This window comes from Gadus morhua, chromosome 20 (assembly GCF_902167405.1).
Source record: "Gadus morhua chromosome 20, gadMor3.0, whole genome shotgun sequence".
Classification (NCBI taxonomy): Eukaryota; Metazoa; Chordata; class Actinopteri; order Gadiformes; family Gadidae; genus Gadus; species Gadus morhua.
This window is the reverse complement of record NC_044067.1, coordinates 14,394,198-14,417,612: the sequence shown is the minus strand read 5'-3', so window position 1 is coordinate 14,417,612 and position 23,415 is coordinate 14,394,198. Positions and strand designations below refer to the sequence as shown.

The 23,415-nt window shown below is 42.0% G+C and overlaps 2 protein-coding genes across 2 annotated transcripts; both read right to left on the bottom strand.

Annotated features, from left to right (window-relative positions):
• Positions 1–5,560: 5,560 nt before the first annotated feature.
• On the bottom strand, positions 5,561–6,441 carry LOC115532963 (gamma-crystallin M1-like). Its single transcript, XM_030343092.1, has 3 exons — positions 6,333–6,441; positions 5,970–6,221; positions 5,561–5,867 (listed from the first exon to the last, which is right to left on the bottom strand). The coding sequence occupies exons 1-3, from the start codon at positions 6,342–6,344 to the stop codon at positions 5,595–5,597; spliced, it is 537 nt and encodes a 178-aa protein (XP_030198952.1). The 5' UTR covers positions 6,345–6,441; the 3' UTR covers positions 5,561–5,594.
• An 8,409-nt stretch (positions 6,442–14,850) lies between these two features.
• LOC115532965 (gamma-crystallin M1-like) lies at positions 14,851–15,764 on the bottom strand. Its single transcript, XM_030343095.1, has 3 exons — positions 15,656–15,764; positions 15,259–15,510; positions 14,851–15,156 (listed from the first exon to the last, which is right to left on the bottom strand). Exons 1-3 carry the CDS (start codon positions 15,665–15,667, stop codon positions 14,884–14,886), a joined length of 537 nt encoding a protein of 178 aa, XP_030198955.1. The 5' UTR covers positions 15,668–15,764; the 3' UTR covers positions 14,851–14,883.
• Between the last annotated feature and the right edge of the window lie 7,651 nt (positions 15,765–23,415).

The window sequence follows — 23,415 nt, the reverse complement described above, 5'->3', positions numbered from 1 at the left end:
AATAATAAAAAACTCGCCAAACGTGGACAGAAGCAGCCCAAATTGTATACACCCGCCCAAGGTATTTTTTCCCCGCCTGACGTAAACAAAAGAAGCCCGATTGGGAGGAAAACCGCCCAATCTGGCAACACTGAGGGCGGGTCGACTGTATAAGTGCAGGGGGCGGGACCCTGTGGCACAGTCCGACCTGTCTGTCAAGGACAGACGTGGTGCAATTGGAGCTTCCAGTAGTAGGTCACGCCTAGGCGATTCCCATAGTGAAACACAGAGGGAAGTTAGAAAAATAACCTTTCTTTGACACTGACCAGGGCTGTATCAACAAAAGGAAGAAAAACTTCTCATTTGAATATCCCTTCTGCTGTACCCTGTGTTTCCGCTCCTCCTTTGTATTCAAACTGTATATTTGCTCTTCTCTTTCGGACCTCGGGCCAGCCAATTTTTACCTCAATCTCCTCTGCAATTTCCCTGGCATCAGTTTCAACTGAGATAAAAATCCTGTTTCTCTGAATTCCTGTAAGAAGCCTGTAACTGCAGTTACAGGCTGCCTGAGTGTATCCTGAGCGTAGCAACTGACACTGTGGGGCTATGTAGAAGCTTGCTTACTTTGTTGATCTGGTACAAAACATTGTACCATACAATGATGCTTACCAGAAAAGGCCATGTCTGCATCTCCTTGAAGATTCCTCTAGCTGACAAAGCAACTTCTACATCCCTCTTTTCCTTGGCATGGTCCTCTAGCACAGTCAACGCCTTTTATCAGGCAACTGATACTAAAAAGCTTTGACAGCTTCAATTCAACATTCCCACCTCATTGTAGACAGTGCCTTTACGGTGAAGGTCTACACATGGTCCTTAAGGATTGTCCAGCGATGTACTGAGGAGCTGAAGAGAGTGTAGAGACGCTGCAATAGACCGCATCACAGGGTCAAACTGAGCCATTAACTGAAACTGACCCAAGAAATGACAGTTGCCTGGTTGATAAAGTTTGTCAGAGTGGCCACTGACAGGATGTTGATAATTGCCAGTAACCTTGATAAAATCTCATTCCAGCGTTTTGCTTCTACTTCAATTATGTACTGATTATGTTGATCTATTGTTGCTTCTGTCTCAAGCTGATGTGAGTGCTGCTTCCAGCTATCAGCATTTTTCCTGTGCTCTTCAGACCTTTCATGGTTTAGATTAAATGTATTGCAAGGTTTTTCCAGTCTTTAAATCCTTCCTCACTCAATTGTTTTTGTTTTACGAAAAGCGACAAAGGCAAAAAACACGGTCTGCTCTTGATCTTTGACCTGGACTGACCCCAATTTGACTATCAATCAGCGCTCTCTATCAGTGAGCAGCTTGGGCCAGAGTGCTCAGTCATCCACAAGAATGTGTGTCTCGCAGTCGCTGTCATTGTTATCGTTATTGTCATCATAATCAATAACCGAAGTGGAAGAAGCAGAGGGAGAAATACTCACTGCCAGTTGTGCATCATCTCCGTCAGTTTGTTAACACACATTAACGTCATTAGCATCTCTGCTGGCTGAGCCAAAGCCTTTGGTCTTTCTTCTTCTTTTTCTGTGACCCGCTTTTGTACGATTGCTTAATTTCTCACTGGATTTATCTCACTGCTTACTGTTTTGAATTTTACATCATTTCCGCATACGCGTGATGTGCGTGACATCCCTACGCTACTATTATGAAGATATTGTTCTAAAAACAATAAATATGGGGACAAAATATATGTATTGGGGCATTTTGTTGGCCCCAAAAGGCCTTCTATGGGGCCTGGGGCTCCAGGCAAATGCCGGGTTTGCCTGGGGGAATAGTACGGCCCTTCTCTCGCTGTCTCTTTTGAGATGATTCGGATATCGACTATCAAGCAAACTTTTCGAATATATTCGAAATATACCCCCCCCCCCCGCACAGCGCAAACAATAACGTGACAACTAAACAGTAGACAGCAGCAGGAGTAAGGCCTATAATGTCACAAGAAATTCATTCCTCAATGTTGTCTATCAACTTGATCTGGATCAAGTGCGGCTCTCTTTTTATTCACGATGTTACCTGCACAGACGTGCTTGGCACACACAGGTATTTGTGGGTCAATGGTGAGAGCAGCGGGTATTTGTTGCAGCCTTAGGGCCCTATCTTGCATCCGGCGCAATTGACTTAGGCCCCGTCCACACGAAGCCGATTTCATGGCGAAACCGCAAAGGTCTTGTACGGTTCGGCCTTCCGTCCACACGAAGCTGGCGAATCCGCTGACCGAAACCGTAAACTTCTGAAACCACCCTCGGAGGTGGTTTCAAATCAACCCGGATCGTTTTGGATTCGTGTGGACGCCTGAAACCGACTGAAACCGTGAACCATGACGTCATCACCCCACCCCTCGACCCTCCTGCCAATGACTGTTAAGCCCGCGGAGTCTCAGAACTCACAACAACAAAGATGATGGCGGACCACAGGCTTGTAATTGTTCTGCAGCAGATCATGTCCCTTGTTGGGTTGCTAAGCCATTATTTATTGAGACTGTTGACTGTTTGTTTGTGTTGTTAGTGGTTCGGGAAGCAGCCTTTATGCGCATGCTCGCCTCTTATTATTTAATTTTCTTCTGGATTTCTGTAGCAGAAGCAGCGCCCCTTATGGGCCTGGCATGTGTACTACAGCGTTTCTACAGATCTACCCGGTTTCGCTTGACTCCGTCTTTACGGAGATACTCCGAAACCGGATAGATCGAAACCGGAACGGGTTCACCCGTTTCGGCTTCGTGTGGACGGGGCCTTAATCACTGGCGCATGGGTCGTTGCTAGTTTGCAACTGGCGCAGAGCGTTCTTTTCCCGCCTGCTCCACGCGGGCGCAAAAGTAATTTATTGCGCCGGTAAAATAGCGACATCGCCATACAACCGCCCACAAAGCTACTTGCGCTTGACGCTTCTCACTTGCGTTTCAGACCGTTAAAATAGTCTTTCCACCAATGCAGGGTGTTGCTGTCCATGGGGAGAGGGGGTTCAGTCATGTCGTTTTGAAGCTCCTGGATACCATTATTGGTGCGTGTGCCCGGGTCGATAGAGTTGCATATGTCCCCAAACAAGTTTCCCATGGCACCTAAGGCCGGAGCCATGTCTTCCTTCTCTTGCGCACAGTTTCCATCGGTCTCAGCTTACCTCAGCTCCTCAGATAAGCTTTCAATTACGAGTTGTTTCTGCCCAGACAAAAGGTGAACCAAGAGTCTGAACTGGGGGTCCAGAAGAGCCGCTTCATTGAGAAGCATCCATTCGTTGTTTTTTTTGGTTTTTTTTCACTGAAGTGCGCTTTGAAATTGTCGATCATCTTGGCTAAGACGAATGGAAATAACAAAATGAATTGATCAATGATTGTAGACTGACACTAATTGTTTTGCTTTAAGCTTGTGTTATTAATTGTCATATTTCGCACCTCTAGTCCATTGCCCACTGCTAGGTTTAGCGTGTGTGCCAAGCAAGTAGGGGTGTAATGATCCACGATGTAAATCGATACATTGATTGATTGGCGACCGATCCAACTGCATCTATGTATATCGCTGTATTATACGCTTTTATTTTGACAATCTCCTTGCGCTGGTGTTTGTGAAACTATTTCTAAGCAAGTGCGCCAAGCCGTTCACGTATCCATTCAACAGTTAAATGAGGCAAGCAGCAACAGCGAGCGCATGTGTGAGCGCGAGGATGTCTAGTTTTGTTAGTTTTTTTCCAACCTAACCTGATTAAAAGCAGCTCAATTGGGCGTGAAAATTTCCCCAATCTGACACTGTCACGTCATTTAATCTATTAATTCGTGATCTGGGACACATAATTTCAATTATTTCGTGCCAAAAAGCACAAATTTCTAACAATATGACAGCTTTTGGCCAACCGTTTCTACCTTCACCTTTGATTCTAAGAAATTGTGACTGTGGGCTGACGTGCAGCGTCTGGCCTGCAGGGGGAGTATGGGCAGGTTGGGAGCGCACCGGATCAGCTGGGGGGATTGGGCCTGATTGCGGGCACCTGCTCGCAATCAGGCTTATGATTTATAATTTCTGGACTGTCTTAAATTCATGAAAATAAAATACTTGCTTGTACTTGAACAAAGCAACCTTCTTTTTGCTTGTGCATTTGTGTGTAAAGGCTAAGCAAATATCGTAATTAGGCAAACTGTCTTTGATACAGGCGGACAAACTGTCTACCATATTATTTTCGATTCAAACCAGGATTCCGCACGCTGCAGCTCAACGTTATGTTGGATCAATTGTAACAAGTTTACTTAGCAACCAATGAGCATTGACCAAGCCTAACCTACTATGCATCACAACCAAAGTGATGCGTTTTCCCTGTTCATTTATTTTATCTAATTGAAGTTACAGTTCGCACTTTTAATATTAAAATAAAAAAATTTTGGGCCGTGCCATGACCTGTGTTAGGAGGGGCATTATTGACCGCTGGGGGGGGGCACGGCCCCTAAATGCCCAATCTTAGCGCCGACACTGAGTGAAGGCCTTTTCACGTGCACCTGACAAGGTGCCGACCGGTTGTGGAGCTGGAGCATAGTAGTCATGCGATGTTGGCGCCTGCTGATGCTGTGGCCGTCTGTTGAGCCTCCGACTCCGCTGCCTCATTTGGATGGTACCTCGACCGGTGCGCGCGGAGATTGGATGTCAAACTATTTTTTGCAAAGTCGGCAACGGCCTTTGTCTGACTTTTTACCATCTACGGTGAAGAACCCAAACCTTTCCAGACACCACTTTCAAGATGACTTGGGGAATATTTATATTTATTTTGAAAAGTGACAGCCCTATTGCAGAGGGTGGACGATAAATTCCAACCGATTTAAGTCGCTTTGGATAAAAGCGTCTGCTAAATACCCAAATTGTAATTCTAATTATATGGACATCAACCCCCAAGCAGACGTCCAGTAGAATGAACTCAAAGTGTTTGGGCATGGAGGAGGCTGTAATTATACGCGTTGCTAAATAATCTTAAACATAAATAACAACTCCACCTCCTTTTGCTTTTCTAACCAGTCTAAGAACATTACAACCATGAATGGCTATATCTGTATCTGGGATTCTCCCGAGAGCCAGGATTCTGAAATCACCAACAAATCAGGGGGAGCTCCATTCATCAATTCTTCAGGATAGTCAAGCTTAGGTGGCAGACTCCTAATATTGAAATGTAATAGTTTAAAGCCATCATTTCAGTGAAACTTTTGCAGTGATTTTAAATCTACAGAATTTATAACAGAGGGGGGATATTTAGTGAGTGAACAATGAGGGTTGATAGGTACAAGATTGTGTATATTCACACTATTTGGTCTGTAACTCTGTCGTGGCTGTTCTAGAGTGCTATGTGAGAGGACTATATTTATTCACCATATTACAATAGTAACTTTCACCTAGATAATGTAAATACCAAAATATGTTTTGTATTGCAATTACTTTTGTACCCCATATCCTTTAAGATACCATCACATGATTTTAATCATAATGGCTATCTACAGTAATTTTTTTGGATAGTTAGGTGATATGAAGTTGTAATTACCAGCAAGAAATCCAGCACATTTCAGTCAGATCATGTTTTATTGATGAGAAAACTTAACACATGTCAGTGATACGCCTCATGCTCATGAACCTCTGGCAGCTCATCATATCCCTGAAGCTCCTGTACTCTCCGGGCCTCATGTACATCATCCTTCCCTTGTAGTGGGGCTGCTCGTACATCAGCCAGTGTCCGTCCATCACGTGGCAGGACTGGCAGTCGGACATGCGGTAACGATCCTGGATGTTGTCACAGTCGTCCATCATCTCATTGAACTGACCACCGAAGTTCTCCCTCTCGTAGATCTTCATCCTGAACTGGCCTCTGTGCTGTAATGCAGAGGTTCAGAGAAACAGTGTCAGCAGAGTCATCAACACACTCAATATAATAATTGAACTAGTTCAGTGTAAAAGTTGAACTATTTCTCTTACAAAGGGGATCATTCTGCAGGACCTGATGTTGTCAAACATCATTCCCATGCTCTGCATGCGGTGCATGTCGTTGTACTCTCCCCTCCTCATGAAGAACTGCTGGCCCATGTAGTTGTTTTTCTCATAGAGCATGAAGCAGCCGCTCTCCACCCTGCAGGACTGGCACCTGCTCATGTAGGAGGACATGTCGGAGCAGTCGCTCATGCACTCATAGGAGCGACCCTGGAAGTTCTTCTCCTCGTAGAAAGTGATCTGAAACAAAAATAATGTGGCTTTAGTGGCACTGGTTGGCTTAATCTGTATCATGTCATTATATTAACGCAAATTAATCATTTACGTTAATACGCTATAGACAGTATATACCTTGCCCATCATGATGGCTGCGTTGATTTTTCAGGCCTCTCAGAGATCGGTTGGTGAACTGTTGGTCTACCAGTTTCAAGCCCCTATATTTATACCTGAACAGACCCAAAGACTGCATGAAGGCCCCTATTGTTCAAACTACTGACTCATGACACTGACGTAACGTACAGTAGAAGCCCATTGAGAAGCTTCCACATGATCATAATAGGCTTGATTTAATGTATAGATGGATGCTTCACTTAAAGATACATGAACTTGAACATTTTAAATCATTTTTAATCTTTCTTTGTAAAATGTTCTAAAAAATATGTCTAAATGCTATATGTTTAACAGCAAAAGGTACAATACAAAGAGTAAATACATGTAACCACATATTTTTTTAAATATTTGTCAGAGAATGAATCCTTGGATACTAACATTTATCTAAATTATTCCTAAAACATGCGTTGATGATTGGTTTTAACGATATAAAGTAATCTGTATGCAAATGGTTTGTATTGTTTTTGTGTTGTGTGTTGATTTGATTTAGTTGTTGGTAAGGTATAATGACGATTTTCATTTGCAGTGTTTGAGGAAGGAAATTAGTATTCTCTAATACTACAGATTGCAACTCAACATAAATTGAGTAAGATCATTATTTCCCATTTGTTTCCATGCCTATTTGTGTATTTGGTTTTTAATTTTTTGGTTACAAAAATGATATAGAGTTCATAAGACATCCTGTGTCATAGACGGAGCATCGAACGCTACTGCCTTCTGGCGCTGACGAGACGCAGGGCCGCCATCTTGGATCACGCAGGTTTTTGGCATACATGTAGCTATTATAAAGGGCATATGATTTGGCGTGTTTTATTATTCATAGTTGGCTTAAAGGGGTAGTTCGGAATTTTGGACATAGGGCCTGATTCCGAAGTGAGCATTGGTATTCTATATCACTGGAGACAGTTTTCAACACATTTCATTCAGTCCTTCTAGTTGCAGAGTTCGCTCGTGCTAGGCTAGCGCAAGTCAACGGGAAATGCTAGCCTGCTATTAAAAACAGTCTTACCCACTCCACAGTACACCCGAGGTAAATCAATTATAACGACAGACTATACATCTAAATGTCTGTTTATAGAATAATGTTAGAAATAAAACCAACCTTGCATTGCATTGCATTTTGAGGGAATTGCGGGGTCTCAGCAGCAGTGTTTATATTCCTGTACGTAGGCTACGGCAGCGGCGGACTGATACCTAGGTTACCTGCCGCTGTCATTGCTACAAACGCAGAGTACAGTGAACGAAGGAATTCTACAAGAGTATTAAATTAACAAGATATGGCCACGTTTGGAGGAGTTAGCGATGCATCTGCTTTTGAAGATGATTATGAGGAATTTGTTGTATCCAACGAACCGTGCATGTACGAGCCGGTGTTTTGATGTCAAAGCCAGCAGCAACAAGCCACAGTTGAGTCCTTTCTGGATCTCGCACTGGAAATTGGTGGAAACTTTGTGGTGCCCATCTGTACCGTTTATTTCTACAATTTCTAAAAGCACACTGAACCATCATGTTGCCTAGTCGTTCAATTGCGCTTCTGTCCCACGCTTCTCTGTTTACGTTCTTCTGTCGTGATTCGGTTACAAACCTAACCAGCGCATAGTAGAATTCCGCTTCTGCTGAGAAAGTAGTCCCTCGATGATTCATGCGATGCATGGTTAGTTTTATTTCTAACATTATTCTATCAACACAGACATCTAAATCTATAGTCTGGCGTTATAATTGATTTACCTCGGGTGTACTGTGGAGTGGGTAAGACTGTTTTTAATAGCAGGCTAGCATTTCCCGTTGACTTGCGCTAGCCTAGCACGAGCGAACTCTGCAACTAGAAGGACTGAATGAAATGTGTTGAAAACTGTCTCCAGTGATATAGAATACCAATGCTCACTTCGGAATCAGGCCCTATGTCCAAAATTCCGAACTACCCCTTTAACAGTAATAGAATATTCAGATATGCTATAAGTGACCAGACGTCCGAGATCAAAACTGGGAACATAATCCCAGAGAAGGGGTTGGCTATTTTTAAGTTGAAGAAACAATATATGATTAGGCTATATATACATATATATCCTACATCAGGGGTGGCCAACCAGTCAGAGACTAAGAGCCACATTTTTTATTGTGTTACTGCAAAGAGCCACATCATACACACGGGTACACATGAACATCCCCCCAGCCCTTCCACACACACACACACACACACACACACACACACACACACACACACACACACACACACACACACACACAGACACAGACACATCTCTGCTCAGCCAGATTTACTGTAAATGTCACACAACCAACATAATGACAGAAATGGACTCCTACAGTACGAAGACCACAGGCCAGTCATTTTCAACAATGACCATTGTGTGCACTGCCTCACACACAAACTCTCAGTTCAACCAAGTCCACAAAAAAATATATAACAATTTACAATAGCGTTTTTCTCTATTATACATGTTACTTAGTGGGACTTCTGGCATTCCTTGCTTTGAACAATTTTAAACAATTTTCCACAGAGAACATTGTGTGCACTGTCTCACACAAACTCTCAGTTCAACCAAGTCCACAAACAAAAATATAACAATTTACAATAGCGTTTTTCTCTTACTTTTCATGTTGCTTAGTGGGACTTCTGGCAATGCTTGCCTTTATTAATTCTCTTGAAATCTGGCTTGTATTCCGTTGTTGCCACTCGAAGCAATTCTCTCACATGTGTGTCAGTCAGAACAGAGCGATGCTTTGATTTCACGTGTTTAAGGGTAGAGAACACAGACTCGCAGACGTATGTTGACCCAAACATTGACATTATCTTGAGCGCAGCCCGTTTGACATTGGGATATTTTTCCATTGGCACACTTTTCCAGAACTCAATGGTCCCTTCCCTTAAAGCAGGTTTAAGTTGGTCCTCCTCACAAAGATCGATCATCTCCAACTCGGCCGCAGCCTCATCTGTGACTAGTGGGGCTTTCAAACAGTCTGTCTCCGCATTGAACGGGTCGACGAGGAACGTAATCTGTGGCCTTTTCAGTTGTAGATCACAGAACCGGGTCACAAAGCTCTCGTGCAGGTTTTCAACCAGTGTTGCATATCTGGCTTTTTGCTCTTTCAGGGCGGCGCAGCAGGTGTCTTGCCCGTTGGATTTTAGCAGAGCGGGAAAATGCGCTAAATCTCCCCTTTGAATATGCGTCTTGAACAGCTTCAGTTTGTTGACAAATGCAAACACACTTGCACCAGGTCAGGCAGCATATGTAACTTACCCTGCAGGGTCAGGTTCAGTCTGTCCAAGTGACACAGCATGTCGACCAAAAAGGCCAGATCCATAATCCACTTGGGGTCAGAGAGCTCGGGATAGTCCTTGTCCTTCTCTTCCATGAACAGTTTCACGGCATCCAAAAGCTCAAAGAAGCGAGAAAGTACCTTGCCTTTTGACAGCCACCTCACAGTGCAGTGCAGTGGCAGGTCACCTGGAAGCCCTTGGTCCAGCTCAGCGATGAGATTCTTGAATTGCCTGTGGTTAAGCGCATGTGTGCGGATGTAGTTGACGATAGGGTCTCTGAGTGCGTCGTCGATTTTTGGAACATCTGTGTCTGCTTTTCTGCCTGCCTTTTCAAAGCGATTAACTTGTGCTTGCGAAGTTCAGTCCCTTTCCGAAATTCCTGGTCGAAGTTAGCATGGAGTGAGCTGAAGTGGCGCTGAAGATTTGAAGCCTTGAATTGCGCTAATGACACCTGGCATATAAGGCAGAATGGCTTCCCATTACGTTCAACAAAAAAATATAAACTCTCCCACTCTGTCAAAAACGTCCTGTGTTCCTCTTCATATTTTCTTTTTGCTGTGCATTTTTTACCTGCCATTTTTGGAGCGTAGCCTACTTGACGCAAATTGTTTACTCATGGGAAGGACATCTGTCACGTTCAAATTGTACCGGGGGCGAAAATTGTACCGGCCTACGTCATCAGTTGTTGACAACTTGACAACTGATTTGATTGGGTTGTCCGTTGCCGGGCAGGTTTCAATAAACATTCGGCTCATGTTTCCAAAGACGAAATAACATAATACAGATAACGGATCGCTAGATAACACTTGTTATTACTTTATATTTGTATTGTATTGAATTGTTTAATCTAATTTAGCTAGTAAACTGAGTGTTTAAAGCACGTTTCAAAAACCATTTGCGCTTATGTTGCCGAACACCAAATAACATAATACAGATAACGGATCGCTAGATAACACTTGTTTTTACTTTATATTTGTATTGTATTGAATTGTTTAATCGAATTTAGCTAGTAAACTGAGTGTTTAAAGCACGTTTCAAAAACCTGTCTTGTCACGCTCAATGAAGGAGTGCAATGAACGAGCGTGAAAGTTTGCGAATGTTCAAGAACCTTCCTACGTCATTCGACGCGATCGCCCGTTGCCAGGCAACAAACGATCGCGTCATCTGTTGCCAGGCAGGTTTGGAATTTGTCAACAACTGATGACGTAGGCCGGTACAATTTTCGCCCCCGGTACAATTTTAACGTGACAGCTCCTCCAAGCTGAGCAGGCCGTTTTATGTTGCATCAACACCAAACGTTTGTGAACGTTATTTTGCGTCATCAATTAAAACGTTTGCGAACATGCACACACATAAAAAAAAAAAAAAAAAAAAAATATATATATATATATATTTAACACAAAATTTGATGTGAACTGAAGAGCCGCACGAAACGAGGCAAAGAGCCGCATGCGGATCGCGAGCCGCAGGTTGGCCGACCCTGTCCTACATAAACAATGTATGAATACATTAGATATCTATACATATCTTAGGGACCTTATACGTACACCATATCTGACTTTTGCTGCAGCAGCAGAGTTTATTCTGTCTTGACACTTAGTATTGATATTTTGTAATTACTTGTAATAACATTCTTTCCTTAAATGATTATTATGTTTACAGTGATTGTTTTATATGTATTTTTTATGTATGTCGCTTTGGAAAAAAGCATCTGCCAAATACTTAAACATAAACTTATATAAACACCTGAACGTTTTATATCAGCTAAAATATTGTTACTTGAATGACTTATTCATGGTTACAATTATACTGTTGTCTTATACTTTGCCTAAAATGAGTTTGCAGGTGGGAATTGATACAGGAAAATTATCAGACCAGAACGAGGGGAATTCAAAATACAATAAAAAGCAGCCAGGGTAAATGCAGACTGAACAATGTAGTTTATGCAAGGCAATGTGAATGTAAAAAATATCAAGGATCATACTCTGATCATGGCCAAACAAGACACCCCAACAAAGCACCATGGGATTTTGTTCATTCAAAGCCGTAATTGAAGTTTCCATCACATCCATCGGTAATGTGCCATAACCCATTCTTGTAGACAATGGAACAATAACTTGGAACAATAACTTGGAACAACGGAACACATGGAAAAATTTAACCCATGCACAACACTAAAATACCTACCAATACCTACCTTGTATCCTTTGGCACGAGGATCGCGTCCATTCATTGTATCAAACAGCCTGTCAATTATCTATAAACACATATCGTTATGTAAATCATAAGGTATCAGGTACATATTTCTAAACTGTAGGTCTTTTTTGTACTACAGGAAATTTCACAGAGCTTTACCCCTTCAATGTATGAACGGGCATGCAATAGTTTAAAAAGAAGAAACAGGTACTTGGTTCTATAATCACTAATTGTATTAACTCAAATAATTCTGCTGTTGCCTCACAGTCCTTAAACTGAGAGTAGCAAAGATCCCTCATTGTGCACAGTAAATTTAACAGTTACTGACGCGATCATGGCGACGATTGATACCTCCAATGGATCTTTCCGGTGGTCTTCGCAATTGGACTGTATGCCTGCAGAGTTAGAATCAGTCACTCCTCAAACAAGTACAAACAGCAAAATGATGATCATCACATCCAGCCATAACAGTGCAAATGGACGGACCAAAATATTTAGATAACTTTTAGTAGCAGAGGCATAAATTGTGCAAAAAGGTGCAAAAACGATCATCATTTACCTGCAACATATTACGTGCCAACTTGAGCATGTGGCAAGCATCCATCATTACAAATACTTTCTCCCCAGACACCGGATGTGGGAAACTGGTTTGAAGCGGCTTTCGTGGGTCCCCCTTCAGCTCACACCAAAGTTGGTTGAATATGCTGACATTGGAGGAATGCCCATCCATTGTTAGACATACCAACCGAATGCCCAGTGCTTGCAGCTCCTCCAAAGCCTGACTGAGAAGGACCCCCAGTGGTTCTGGAGAGAGAGACATGGTCATGAAGTATGTAATGGGAGCCTTCCAATATCCTTGTAGGCCAACCACCATACACAAGAGCCTCAAATACAACATCAGTCTCATTGTTTCCATCACCAATGTCTACAAAAACAGACATTGACTCGGTAAGTGGATTATATTGCACATGTTTTTTGATGGACATGGCATCCAACATGAGTGAAACACATCCCTATTTAGCCGGGTCTCCCTTGCATCTTCTCTCTAGCATATCCAGCATCATCTTGTTCAGGACAGGCTTGGCATCCACTGAACGCAGCTAGCTACCTGTAAAAATATTGAGAAGAAGCTATAACGTGTTGGCATCAGTACTTTCCAATGCTTTGTAATGTTTGTGGATGTGGGAGGGGAAAATGTCGAGTCGCTCTGAGGTATTTGTATGCCTTTGAACCATGTAGATGGAGCGAGAGTGCAAACTCTCTGCAGTCCTGTGTGTACTCATTGCCCTGCTTTGCCACAAAGTCCATCTTAAGATCTGAAATGTTATGAGCAAAGATGGATTAGTCCCCTTCAGATAATAACCAAGGAGTTAAATGAAGAGAGTAACAATAACATGTACATGAATTTCAAAGTGCTTACCTGAGTAGAATGCAAGCTTCTAACTTAAATCTTCATTAATGAGGTTATTTTCCCTCAAATCTCCCAAAAGACCCTTCCCTGTGGTCTTTTCCCTCTTTTCTCTGGACATGGCATTCTTCTTTTCTCGCTCCAGACTTTGCACTGGTGCCAAATTAATAATTTACTTTGGCCTTAACAGTATTAGGAGAAGCAGGCAAGGCATAGCCATGATCATAGTAGAAAGAGGGACGTACATTGTTTGAGTAATGTTTCACTAGACATGGGCCTAGTAGAAAGAAAGAGGGATGAACATGGTTTGATTAATGTTTCACTTCACAAACATCACTTTGACACCACTAGTTTATGTCCCACATCCACATTCTTTCTTATAGTCATCAGCTATCAAAGCCAGTTATTTGTGAGTGTCTTTAATATGAGTGGCAGCAAAACAAGTGAGATTTTAGGATCCCTTGCGGCACGCTGAACACGGCGACCACACCCACAGTCGCCACAATACTTACCGATACCGATAACAGGAGACACGCGCCCAGGGTCAGATCTTAGAGCTTTCACAGGCAAGTCATGCTTTAAGTTGTGGTTGATTTTATTCATGCTAAAATGTCTATGCCAAGCTGTATTATGCCATTTTAATTCATATACACAAGCCATCTACATCAAGCGACATAAAAACTAATAACAATTTGAAATTATTAATTTTTTGGTTGAATTTAGATGAGGCATGTTTGATTTTGAGAAATATGAGGCGTTTTAAGGTTTTCATCACGTTGTTCCGAAGGAGCCTATTGATACGATTTGTACTAGCTTTGCCCCAATTTCAGGGTAGCCTCTTTAATAAAAGAGTGTAAGGCTATAAAATAAACCCTTATATATTTTGTGTTCACCTATGAGCCCATAAGATGTATCGAGGCTATGTTATTCGTTATTTTTTCATTGGGCTTTAGTGGTGGTGCTGAAGCCATTAATGGCCCAATGTTTTCTTGTCAAGTGCTCTGTTTGTGGCAGTTTTTAATAATAATGACCACAAAATAAATAACTCATGTCCTCGATAGAACTTTATGAAGGACTCCACATTTAAGAACAGATATTCTGTTCTGCCCAAAGTCGAGAAACATAAAAGTAACATAAAAGTAAGTACCGTAAAAAGTTACGTTCCCCAAGAGGGTAACTAAGTAAAGTAACGGATTACTTTTTTAAGAAGTAACGAGTAACGAGCAAACACTTCTTTTTAAAAGTAGGTTTGATTCAAGTATGCAATCAAAAGATAGTTACACGTTTGAAATGTCCTGCTAATTAATGCATTATTTATTCGATAGGTAAATTGTTCTGCATTGCATATTGTTAATTGATATTCAATATTGGGGTTTGGGTAAGTTTTGCTGTCTACCTCAATATCGCCATACTTGTTACCTTACAGATGGTCAAATTAACATATAAATATTTACCATATTACCGTAGTAACTTTCACATAGATAATTTAAATACTCGCATGATTTAAATCAGAATGGCTAACTCCAGAATGTTATGGTTCATTTTCGGTAGTCAGGTGCTATAAAGTTATAATGACCAGCAACAAATCCAGCAAATGTAAGTTAGATCATGTTTTATTGATGAGGAAACTAACACATGTCAGTGATGCGCCTCATGCTCATGAACCTCTGGCCGCTCATCATATCCCTGAAGCTCCTGTACTCTCCGGGCCTCATGTACATCATCCTGCCTCTGTACTGGGGCTGCTCGTACATCAGCCAGTGTCCGTCCATCACGTGGCAGGACTGGCAGTCAGACATGCGGTAACGATCCTGGATGTTGTCACAGTCGTCCATCATCTCATTGGACTGACCACCGAAGTTCTCCCTCTCGTAAATCTTCATCCTGAACTGGCCTCTGTGCTGTATTGCAGAGGTTCAGAGAAACAGTGTCAGCAGAGACATCAACACAGTAAATGTAGCAGTTAAACTAATTCAGAGTAAAAGTTTAACTATTTATCTTACAAAGGGGATCATTCTGCAGGACCTGATGTTGTCAAACATCATTCCCATGCTCTGCATGCGGTGCATGTCGTTGTACTCTCCCCTCCTCATGAAGAACTGCTGGCCCAGGTAGTTGTTCCTCTCATAGAGCATGAAGCAGCCGCTCTCCACCCTGCAGGACTGGCACCTGCTCATGTAGGAGGACATGTCGGAGCAGTCGCTCATGCACTCATAGGAGCGTCCCTGGAAGTTCTTCTCCTCGTAGAAAGTGATCTGAAACAAAATAATTGTCAGCCTTAGTTTATAATTTAATTTAAGCGACTTGTTGGCTATAATCTATGTCTTCAATATCATATTAACCCAAATCAATTATTTACGTTAATACTGTGTCTATATATATATATATATATATATATACCTTGCCCATCATGATGGCTGTGTTGGTTTTTCAGGTCTCTCAGAGATCGGTTGGTGAACTGATGCTCTACCTGTGTCAAGCCCCTACATTTATACCTGAACAGACCCAAAGACTGCATGACGGCCCCTATTGTTCAAACTACTGACTCATGACCCTGACTCAACGTACTGTAGAAGCCTATTGAGAAGCTTCCACATGCTCTTAACAGGGGGGAGCTAATTTAACGTATAGATGGATGCTTCACTGAAAAACTTAGAGGATCCAAGTATAAACTTGAAATTTTCAATCAACTTCAATCTTTCTTCATAAAATGTTCTCAAAAATATGTCTATATGACATAGTCTAACAGCAATATAGTACAATACAAAGAGTAAACACGTGTAACCATATATATATTTTTAGGGTTATAACTAAGTTTAACTGATTATAGGCTAGTTGGTCTGTTACTTACTATAACGGAGACTGAAACAAGAATTAACGTCAGAGGGGACTCATTTATTCACAACCATGCAATCCACTTAACTCGGTTACGGTCAAATGAATAGCACATTGCCGTCAATCAGATGACACTGATACAACAGTGCCAGATCTAACGCAGTCTATCACAATAACTTAACATTAATTTAGATTAATGCTTCTGAAAACAAATCCATTCAAAATGCCTCAAAGAAATGTTATGCTATGAATTTTTCTGGCCTTAGCTGGACAACATTAGATTTCCAAACATGGTCAGGCCATATGTTCTTAAATAAAATGGATAAAATAACTAAGTGTTGTTCTTGCTCTCTTTGCCCTTGCCGTATCTGGTTTAAGTAAAACAAAACATATTCTCTAAGAAAAAGCATGTGCAGAATTCTGTTAATCTTTTTACCAAAAACCTCTTCGGGCACCGCCATGTTATTTCTCAAATCGGCAGACTGGTGTATTTCTTTGCTATCATCAACTGACACTCGCTCCCGGAGGACTGGCGGAACCTCCCTTTTATTTTTTGGAAGAGGTTTTCAATCGGGTCAGGACGAGAATGATTATGCAGAAAGAAACAGTATGTGTACTCGCAAGATCAGGATGATCTCACAAGGCTAATAGACTGGATAAGTTACACCCATCTCCTGCATCACGTCTGGACTCTGGAAACTGAAAAATGTATGTTGGAGTTAATGGCACTTAATTAAAAATGTTTGGATGTTGATTTCTGATTCTCAATTAAATGTTTGTGGAAGGGATGTCGGAAGTAAAATGGAATTTTCCCCATAAATGAAAATATACATATTTTATTAAATGTACAACTGTGTACAGAGGCCTACAGTGTCAACATATTGAAACAAACTATAGGGGGCTATTAACCATACATATGAAAACTCAGTCATCAAGTGTGCTTGTGTTGATTTTGCTCCTTTTTCCTCATACTATGGGCCCTATTTTAACGGTCTGAAACGCAAGTGAGAAGCGCCAAGCGCAAGTAGCATTGTGGGCTGTTCTACGGCGATGTCGCTAGTTTACCGGCGTGGAAAATGACTCTTGCGCCTGACGCATATCTAAAAAGGGTTGGTCTGAAGTAGCCTAATTAGCCGTAGGAGTGGTTTGGGCGTAACGTGCAATAAACCAATGTGAGTGCCAGCTCCAATCCCCTTTAAGAAGCCATGAGCGCATTTGAATCTGACGAGTTGATATTTTGACAGCGCGTCTGCAGTCTCCGATGAGACAGATGCACATTCATTTCAAACTTCAAATGGCTGAGTTTATGGACAAATAATATGGCCTAATTCACACATGGAATAAGGTTTTCTTCCACTACTTCAGAAATACTGACTCCTCAAATAAATTTCGGCAAAGAAAACATATATGATATAACATATGATATGCGGTAACTGTGGTTCTATTTAATGATCTACGCAATACATTATAAACATCGTTCCTTATCAGTATTGTATGCATTATCGTTATCGACTTGTGTTCCTAATATGCATGTGTCCCCCTCGTTAATATACATTGCCATGGACTTTATTATGCGTTACGTGTTTAGTTTGCGTGTGTTTAAACAGATGGACACACGCACGCCCACATTCATTAATTATTTTACACATACACACACGCAAACCCGCATTCATTCATTCTTTTAAACACTCACTCGCGGTAAAACTATGTTTTCTCACGATCAAATACTCATCAATCCTAAAAGTTATGGGCATGCACACCAGGGACGTGCACAGGAATTTTGAGGGGCAGTTGCTCTGACCTGAAAAAAGGGCACCCCCCCCCCCCAAAAAAAAAACAACTCACAGGCTATATGAAGGACTGAGAATAACAGGGTCTTTATTAATATATTAATACAAATAAGTAAAACACTGAAATAACTACTACTAACGATAATGCAGAAAAACATGACTTGAAGAAGAAGAACATAACATGAACGCAAACATAATTAAACAACATCCTATTAAGTCACTGATAAGTTTCTCCAAATGGACATATTAAAAATGCAAAGCTTCAAAGGAGAAGCCGCCTAGTAGGGGCCATTTCAATAAAAATCTTCAGAACCTCTTCTTTGTCGATTGGTATGTCCTTCTCTATGGACAGCAGGAGGAGGTCAGACAGCCGCTCTTGACCACACTGATTTTGGAGCCTTGTTTTTACCAGCTTCAGCTTTGAGGAAGAAAGTTCTACCGTTGCAGTGGAGACGGGTAGAGTGGCATATATTTTAATGAGTTTGAACAGTGTGGGGAATATGATGTGAGCATCGTGTTCCTTGAATATTTCAAGCATAGACTTGACTGTCCTCTTGGGACACTTGTACAATGGATGGAAGACTCTCAACTCTGTTTGAAGGTTGGTGTCTTCCCCCTGAAGTCCATACAATTCACATAGTGAATGTGCTGTATCAAAACCTTGGCCGATATCCTTCCACTGCTCTGGGTCAATGAGTCTCTGCAGTGACATCACAATGTCCGGAGTCTTCCCTTCCCCATAAAATCTTCTCTCAAGTTCCTGTCTCAGTCTGTCCAGAAAGGTATAGTATGTCCTTCCCCTGTAATATTCATCCAAGGTCTGGACTTCATCATCTTCTCTTGCTGATTGGGAAGTGTATTTCAGCTTTGGAAAATGTGATGAAGGTCTGATCGTATTTTAGATTGCTGCTCTGTACATGAGCTGGATCTGTGGGATTAGCCAACCTCAGCAAAAATTCGAAATCTGTGGATTCTGCCCCACTCTTCATCTCAATATCCTCCCTTGCTGATGTTCTCCTCTCCCTCATCTCATCCTCTTGCTCATCTCTCCTTTCCCAGTCTGTCCTGATCTCATCTGGGATTGGCTCTGGCTCTGGCTCTCTGAACGCAGCTGATGCACTGGGCTCATCATCTGTCCAATGACATATTATTGTTATTACCATTACCATTATTATTGTTATTACCATTATTATTATTATTGTAATGCCCACTAGAAGCAGTGGTATTTATGTTCTGCTCAAGCAAGATCTTTGAAAGGATCTCTAAAATAGCCAGTTTTTTTTTTAGATTACAATTATTTATCATGCAGCTCTTTAACCCTGTACTTTCTAGAATGGTCCTCTCATATATGGGGATCAGCACTTAGGCCTACCTGCCCTATGTGCCTCCTCCACGTCCACATTTTCCGAGTGTCTGGAGGCTTGTGGCTGCTCCTCATCTTAAATGTAATGTAATTATGAAAAATTGCCATTAGTTGGCTAAAATATGAGTCTGATTAATTTATCAATTAGCCTACACAGTATAATTTTTTATCACTATGCAAAGTCTCTGTCCCACCTGCTGTTTGGCTTTTTCGTAGCCAACCATGTGCTCCTCTTTGCTGCCTCCTTTAGTTGTGTCTTTCTCTCCTGAATCCTCCTCTTTTCACTGGGCATTTCGGCTTCACTTAACAATAACAAACAAAATAGTGATACGATTTAGGCATGAACCATTTTGAATGAAAGAATTCATGTGATGCATTACTTCCATCATTTAATCTTCTTGTTAAAACGAAATGTTAGAAACTAACTATCAGCAGACATGTAGCTTAGTTTGCCTACCAAAAAATGTGTAAACTATTTGATAACGGCCTGCTTGTCTGCAAGCTAGCTAGCTGTCTGATTATTTAGGCTAAACGTTACGTGGCAAACTGAGCCTGGATTTATGAAGATTGTAATTAATTTCACAAAATGTGATGATGATTGTTTGTTTGTTATACATCTCAAATTCACCTTTTCCGACAACATCAAGGCAGTCGTCTCACAGGTGCCGGTGTTCCGGTCGCGTGCAGCGCTGCAGCTACGTAAAGCAGCTTTCACACGCCGCGCGGCAACTCGCCGCCTCCATTCATTTCAATGAGGGAAGGGCGGCAAAAGCGGCTATTGCCGCGCGGCAGAGTTTGCCCTCCCCCTACTGACTTTCACTCTCAGTGCCCGAACGGAATTGAATGAGGCTACGCTTATGAAATATTTCGAGTGGCGATTTTTTTTATCTAGGCCTACATGAAATTCTGCATCCATTAAATTATTACAGTTTTTTCCTATCGTTTTCGGTCATGTACCCATACTATGGTCACTTTTCCCTATCACTTAACACAGTGGGCTTTAGAGACACACACCTCTGCATATCTGTTAACCTTTGGTGCAAAATGCACTACAACAACCACACCAAAAACCATGCTGCCATAGCTTAACACATGTTTCCTCTCAGAACACTATGACCTAAAAAACTTCTGGGGCTATGTCCATACACCCAGCAGCCATTGCCTCTAATAGGGACATCTGGTCCTGAGGGCGGTGGTCATAGACCTTCCATCTCCACGCCGAAAATAATTCCTCGATGGGGTTGAGGAAAGGAGAGTAAGGCGGAAGGAAAAGTGACATCATCCTAGGATGCGCCGCAAACCACCCTGTGACTTGCCGGGAGTGGTGAAAGGCCACATTGTCCCATACAATTACATACGTTGGTAGATTCTGCCTGTCTACCTCTCTTGCTGTGAGCCTTTCGTAAAGCTTATCTATGAAGGCAATTAGGCGTTCGGTGTTGTATGGGCCTATGCCGGCCTTCTGCAGCTGAAGTCCATCGTTCGAAATTGCTGCGCACATGGTGATGTTCGCACCCCTCTGGCCTGGAACATCTATCGTGGCCCTTTTCCCAATCAGGTTCCTTCCACGGCGACGTGTTTTTGCCAGGTTGAAGCCAGCCTCATCCACAAAGATGAACGCATGTTCATTCTCACTGGCTTCAAGTTCCATGGCTCTCTTCAGGAAATTAGAGAATACACAAGATACCATAAGACAAAAATGGCATAGCTTACAGTTTTGTGCAAAATCACAATCAACATGACAGTGTATCCTGTGTTCAGTCTTACCTGGACGTATTGGTACCGGAGTTCCTTTATCCGCTCAGAGTTCCTCTCGAAGGGGACAGTGTAAAGCTGCTTCATTCGAATTTGGTGCTTTTTCAGCACTCTGGTAGGGCCCTATGAAATCCGTTTTGTTTTTTTCCAAATTCCGTTTTTTCCGTTTAAATTTTCATGAATTCCGTTTTTACACTTTAAGCTATTTTAATCATCAGAACGAGTGTCAAATAAGTGCGAACGAATACATTTATTAAAACATCACAACATTGCACTGTTTTCAGTGCTTCAAATAAGAACATTACATAAATAATAAAGTGCTTATAAACTTTTCACAGTGTCCTTAAAGTGTAAAAAGTGCATAACTGAGGACTTGAGGACCCTTTTTGTAACAATAAAAAGTGCTTATAACCTGTCCTTCATTTTAACAAATCATAACTGTGAATAAAAACATTTAGTCAAAGCACTGTTTGAAGAATACATCAAACCAGGGGACAAACAATGCAGAATTAAATTAAACCACCTGCAATAAAACCTGAACTAGGAAATTCAACATCATTGATTTTCTAACAGTAGGCCTACTGTCCTTTTGAGCTTAACTCCTATGACTTCCATCTGTCACAGGCATCTCCATTGAAGTACAGGATTGTCAGCCTCTTTGTGTTGAGCTCAGTGAGGGCCTCTCTCTTGTCTGTGAGCAGAGTCTTGTACTTGCTGAAACTCCTCTCACAGTCAACTGAGCTGACTGGGAAGTAGATGTAGGGCACTGCCACTTCTGCAACTCTTGGGAATCTTGAACTGAGGCCCCTCCAGTAAGCAGCTAGCTCCATATCAGCTGGCAAGGGCTCCCTGGACACACAGTGCTGGAAGGCAATCCACTGCTCACTGAGCTCTGGTGATGGATTTGCCATTGGTTTCAGTGTGTTGTAGGCTTCAATCGACTTTTCCATAGCTGGAGCCTGCCTTGGATCGAACACCCTTACCAGCCTGTAGACCTCTCTGGCTGGATGTATGTCCCAGTGCTTTGAGAAATTGGTGAAGGCCAAGTGGAAAGCATCATGGAGACTTTCAAGCACCACATTCCTCTCTCTAACACCCATCTTCCTCAGTAGCTCATCGGTCTTCGCACCAAAGCCACATGTTTTTGCCGTTCCATTAACTAGGTAAGAGCATAGATCCTCCATTATGTTGTAGGCAGACACTGCTGTGGGACGGTGGGTTCCCTCCAGGATTGTCAGAGCTGTCATCAGTTTGGAGCAGCCCTCAGAGATTAAGGTTAGTTTGACAGTGAGGGCCTGCACCTTCTCCTCTGTATCCACCTGGCTGAGGATGTTTGTGACTGCCATGGATGAGGATTTTTCTTCCAACAAAAACTCTCTGTACAGATGAACATGCTCTCTATGGTACTTCACTGCCTCAAACCAGCTGTTCCACCTGCTGCTCACTGCTTCAGGAGGAGTCTGTCTGCGCAAACTCCCTGTTAACGAGGAAGCTCACCCATCTTCTCTTTCTGGCAGGCTTCTTGAAGAAGACAGATCTCATCCATGTAACAAGTGATGCAGCCTCAGAGAAGTACTTGTAATGCTGCCAGGTCTCCCCCACCAGATTGATGACGTGGCAGAGACAGGTTACATGGACACTGTTGGGCATCACTCCTTTCAGGACCTCCCTGTATGCTTTCAGACAGTATGCAGCATTATCTGTGACCACTGCCCAGGCATCATTCAGGTCCAGGTTGTTGCTGTAGAGGGAGGCTAGTATAGCTTGGGAAAAGGTTGAAAAGTTGCATCTGTCCAGGAAAACAACATCCAGCAGAAAGTACTGGTTTTCAACACCTGCAATGAAAGATAACATAAAGAAAACTACTTATTTAAACCAAAATGTATATTCTACTCAACTTATTTGAACCTAAAATAATATTCTGACAAAATAAGTGTTTATTTAAAGCAAAGCAAATACTGCAAAATACAGCTGCAGACATTATGAATTGCTATTATTTCAACAGAAGAGGTCCTCCTTATCATATTTTACATGGGGACAATTAACATTGCTGAGTACAAAAACAACGCTATAGTGGCGAAGTCACGCCCCTTCAGGTAGAGCCGATGGGACCTTCTCTACAGCCTCTACAGCCTTTAACTGAACAATTGCACAATAAACGGTCAAACTCTTGACATGAAAAATTATAATTTAAATCCACGGCATATAAAGACTGTGACCAGAAAATAATTACTTTCTCTCCATTGGCTCTACCGGAAGGGACGTGACTTCGCCACTATTGCAACAATATATTAACAGGCTGCTAAGTTAACTCACCAATGACAATGTTTAGGACGCTACAATCCCGTGCATCCGTTGTTTCATCCACAACCACAGCGAACTTCTTCCCCCTGATCTGCTTTAAAACGGCAGTCATG

What these genes read in the sequence shown, in the direction of transcription:
- LOC115532963 (XM_030343092.1), bottom strand. An exon ending in CCTGCAGAATGATCCCCTTT is followed by an intron (nt 5,868 to 5,969) that starts GTAAGAGAAATA and finishes TCTGCATTACAG; the next exon opens with CACAGAGGCCAGTTCAGGAT.
- LOC115532965 (XM_030343095.1), bottom strand. An exon ending in CCTGCAGAATGATCCCCTTT is followed by an intron (nt 15,157 to 15,258) that starts GTAAGATAAATA and finishes TCTGCAATACAG; the next exon opens with CACAGAGGCCAGTTCAGGAT.